Genomic DNA, 4,468 nt, shown 5'->3' with positions numbered 1-4,468 from the left:
TCATCATCATCTCCAATTGATAGTGTTATAAGTTAATCTTGATGATTAATTCCTTGATTTTGATGTTTGAGATTGATGTCTCCAATTCTCAGTGAATTGTTCCTTTCCGGGTTTATGATAAATTCCACATATAAGCGCAGGACCCATCTCGTTCAATCTTTCTCAGTTGTCTTCCTCCACTGGTTCTATTTCATTTCATGATTTCAAATATCCCCTACATAAATATATATCCTTAATTAGTCATATTTTGAGTTTCTGGGTCTTAATTTACTAGTTAGCTTTTGTTTAATATATATATATATAGTCCTTGTGCTTTCCTTCATGGCCAATTATTATTCCTCTAGTAGAACTAGTTCATGTTCAGGGTCCACATCCAAATCTATCTTTCATAATAATAATAATAAGGAGCAGGATCATGATCAGGTTGATGAGCAGCAGCAGCAGAAACAACTAATTATAGATGAGCAGATGAGAAAAAGGAAAAGGATGGTATCGAACCGTGAATCAGCCAGGCGTTCGCGTTTGAGAAAACAGAAGCATGAGAATGATCTTACGGATCAGGTTTGTCAGCTGAATAAGGAGAAGAAGGTATTAATTACAGGAATGAACCGCATCACTCAAAAGTATTTGATAATTGAGGCTGAAAACAGGGTACTTAGAGCCCAAATGGTTGAGTTAAGCAACAGATTGCAATCTCTCAATGAAATTATCATAAGTTTTATCAATAATGGGAATATTTACTACTCTGTTGAACCTAACCAGGATCATCATTTCTTCACAGATAATTATAATCATATTAATGCCATGATGTTGCAGTATTAATTAATTAAACCTATAGTTGTAATAAGTGATTGATCATGTGTAATGAACAATATATGCTGTTATTATTAATGCAATATTATGGGTTATGGCCGGATCATGTAATTATTATGATAATTAATAGTAACTCAGATTGATTATATGCTTTAATGATTCTTTTCCTTTTAAAATAATATAAAATGGGCCGCAAAGGGTTTAGTAACATCATTAAGGTCGTAATTAATGCATGCATTAATGGTGTTTATTTGTTACCATCATTGATACATATGCATTTTGTTGTTCTCAATGGTCTAAAGCTTATGACTTTAAGCGACGGTTTTACAAACTTAAAAAGTGTCAGTAATAACCTATTTTTTATTAATGAAATATAGTGGGTTGATTTTTCATGTAGACAAAAAAAATGTTTTCTTTTGTCAATTTGAATGCAAGAATTACGCGAGTTAATGGGTTTCAATTTAATTAATCTATTTATTTATTTCTTTCTTGATTGTGTTTAAACCGAGTGAAAACCCTATATAGATTCGCTCTTTAATTACAAAATTGGGGAAGTATAAATATTAATCTAATTGAAGAGATTCACATAGAAGTGATTGGGTTGCGCTAATTTATATGCCTTAAATCTTTTATTCTATGTACCTAATTTAAATGTTATACTTAATTGTCAAAAATCTAGTTCTGCCTAACTTATGAGATTACAAAAGAAATAAAGTATTATAATAATAATTAGCAGCAAACTGATCATGATTATGGTGGAGATAGAGAATATGTACCCATCCAATCTCATGCCGAACATAAGTATATTTGGTAGGGAAAATTAAGAAAAGAATATTATAATTTTTATATATATATATTTTAATACTAATATATATATTAGCTAGGCTATGGCTTTAATTATACTTTATTCCTTTTTTCTGTATCCTCAACCATCAAATTAAGCAGCCCCACCTTTTATATATAGTTCATTACAGGAGGAGGATGATTATTGGCTCCCTCTCTAAATTCACTAACAATGAATATAATTAACGGTTATATAAGTTATATATGGATATAAGTAACGGTTATATATATGTTATATACTTGCCTCTTACAAATATGGCAGCAACATTAGTACTATATTGTTGTAGTTTCTGCATACACCCTTGTTGCGGAAATCGAAGCGACATATTTATTATCTGTAACGACAAACAGATAATGTGTCAGTAACGACCTACCGATAATATATATTAGTAACAGTCTTATATGGTGGTTGTAGAAAATAACTTTTCTACTCGTGAATGGAGTCTAAATCAGTAAACAATGAGAGCTCTTTGATCTGTGTTCTTTTAAGTTTTTTTATCGGAAAATATATATCTTAATTACTTTATTTTTAACATTTTAATAAAAAATGATATTTTATAATTAAACTAATTAAAAAATAAAAATAACTTACTTTTTTATTTAAAAAAATTATAAAAAGAATAAAAAATCAAGATCAAAGAAGTTCATAATATTCTCTTCTTTTCATAAAAAAAAAAATGTCTATCTAAGGAAACATCTAGCATGGGTGGGGTGGTGTAAGAAGATCTTATCTTATGTATAATAATTATTATTAGTGATATATATTCGAAATCAATCTGATAACAAAGGAATCTGTCCTAATTGGATGCCTGATTAATAATAATGTTGCTTTTTCATATGTAAAGTACAACAACTGGTGCAATAAGAAGAAGACTTCTGTCTATCTTGATTAATTATTAGTCTTTATTATTACCTAAAAATCGACCGACCTTTTTTTTGCACAAGGTACAATTACTACTATAGCTAGCTAGCTAGATTAATCAATAGAGACATATAATTCATATCTCATCAGCTAAAGTTTAATCAATTACTACTATAGATATATAATTACCAATTAAGCTAAAGCTTCAACATATGTACGTACTTGTTCAAGAATTAGAAAAACATGTTATTAAACAGCAGTACAAATGTGGGATATCACGAATGTATGGTATCATGTGTAGAGTACTGAGATATTAAAATACTATATATGCATAGAGTGTGATATATAGGGGCAACTAAGTTGAGAATGAAATCAATGTCACGAATCTGACGTCTGTCACAAGTGACAAAGAAAAATAAAAATAAAAAGATTTGGCAATGATTTTGATTTGGTGATTGGTTTTCACTTTCTTTTTCATTTTCATTTTGATTATATAATATATAGCTGATGTCATGACTTGTTGAGTAATAGTTTGAATTTTCACCACAATAAATGCAACTTCGATGAATAAGACATTCTCATTTTAAAAAAAGGTTAGAATCTCACCCCTTTGTCCTAGAACGGAAAATTAAACTGTAAATTCATATTAGAACTAACCCATATAACAAAAGAAAAACTTAGTCAAGTATAATATTCATGTTATTGTGGGCGTTATGTATGTCATATGAAAGGTTTATTGAAAGTATTTGATTTTTATTGTTGGGATGGATATTTGATTAGCTTTGGAATGATACTTTATGTGGTGTACATTAGATGTTTGACGAATGTTTTCATCTATTTCAATTTGAAGGGACGCATCGATAAAAGATATGTTTGACATTCGATTTAGTGATTTTGTTAACTACATCAGATGGAGAAGATGATTGAACATAGAGGGAATTATGTTTAATGCATGATAGACTATTATTTATGGTTAGAATAAGGGCTTAGTCCATATTCTCGAGATTTTATGCGATGACGTGATCTGGATAACTTCAATATATGACATTGTTACCCTTTGTTTAATAAAGTTAGTTCGATTGATCTTTGTTAGAAATTACGATGGAAGACATGGATCGAGACGGTTAAAAGAGCGAGACGTAAGATGAATCTATATCCCTATAATTTTCTGGTTAGAAAATAAATAAGAGAACATTTAACAACCAAAATATGTCGTTAAGGATTATTCATAATGTCATTATTATCCTAACGATGTTGGAGATTAGATCCAGAAAATTTGTTGATTAATCTGAAAACCTTATTGTTTTTCTTGATGAACTTAGAGCCACTTGATTGTATTTTTTTTAATTATGTTGAATTATTTTTTTTATGTTATGTTTTGTCGTTGTGTTTAAACGATAATTTTATTAAAATCATTTAAAAAAAAATATTCATGTTATTGAAGAAGAATCCAAGGTAGGCATTCTTTAATCCAAGGTAGGCATTCTTTCATATTCTAATTAGAAAGACTATATTTTGTTTGGAAACCCTGAGTTTGAATGGAATTAAAATTGAAAGATGTTATTAAATTTGATAATATATATACATAATTAAAAAATATTATAAAACATGATTTCACCTAAATCAACCCCTCACTCAATATTATAAACAAATATAACTTTTAAATAAATTTTAAAAAAATAAAAAAAGAACGGGTCAACCCAATTTCGGAGCTGGTCAAAACAATCCAAGTCATATAATATATAATGTCTATAGACATGGAGGAAGACTTCATCACACGGCTCTAGTATATTCTCATGCAACTATATATAATTAAACCTAAAAAAAGTCTAATATATATATATATATATATATATATATATATATATATATATATATATATATATATATATATATATATATATATGGAAGTGTCCTAGCCAGGTCTATTAATATAAGTTGTAAAAAAAA

The 4,468-nt window shown here is 28.3% G+C and overlaps 1 protein-coding gene across 1 annotated transcript; it reads left to right on the top strand.

Annotated features, from left to right (window-relative positions):
* On the top strand, positions 1 to 896 carry LOC124927376 (bZIP transcription factor 11-like). The gene has a single exon (XM_047467783.1). It carries the CDS (start codon positions 322 to 324, stop codon positions 820 to 822), a length of 501 nt encoding a protein of 166 aa, XP_047323739.1. The 5' UTR covers positions 1 to 321; the 3' UTR covers positions 823 to 896.
* Positions 897 to 4,468: the final 3,572 nt, after the last annotated feature.

Source organism: Impatiens glandulifera, chromosome 2, assembly GCF_907164915.1.
Source record: "Impatiens glandulifera chromosome 2, dImpGla2.1, whole genome shotgun sequence".
NCBI classification, from domain to species: domain Eukaryota; kingdom Viridiplantae; phylum Streptophyta; class Magnoliopsida; order Ericales; family Balsaminaceae; genus Impatiens; species Impatiens glandulifera.
Note: the sequence above shows the minus strand (reverse complement) of the source record. Positions and strands in the feature narration are given on the sequence as shown.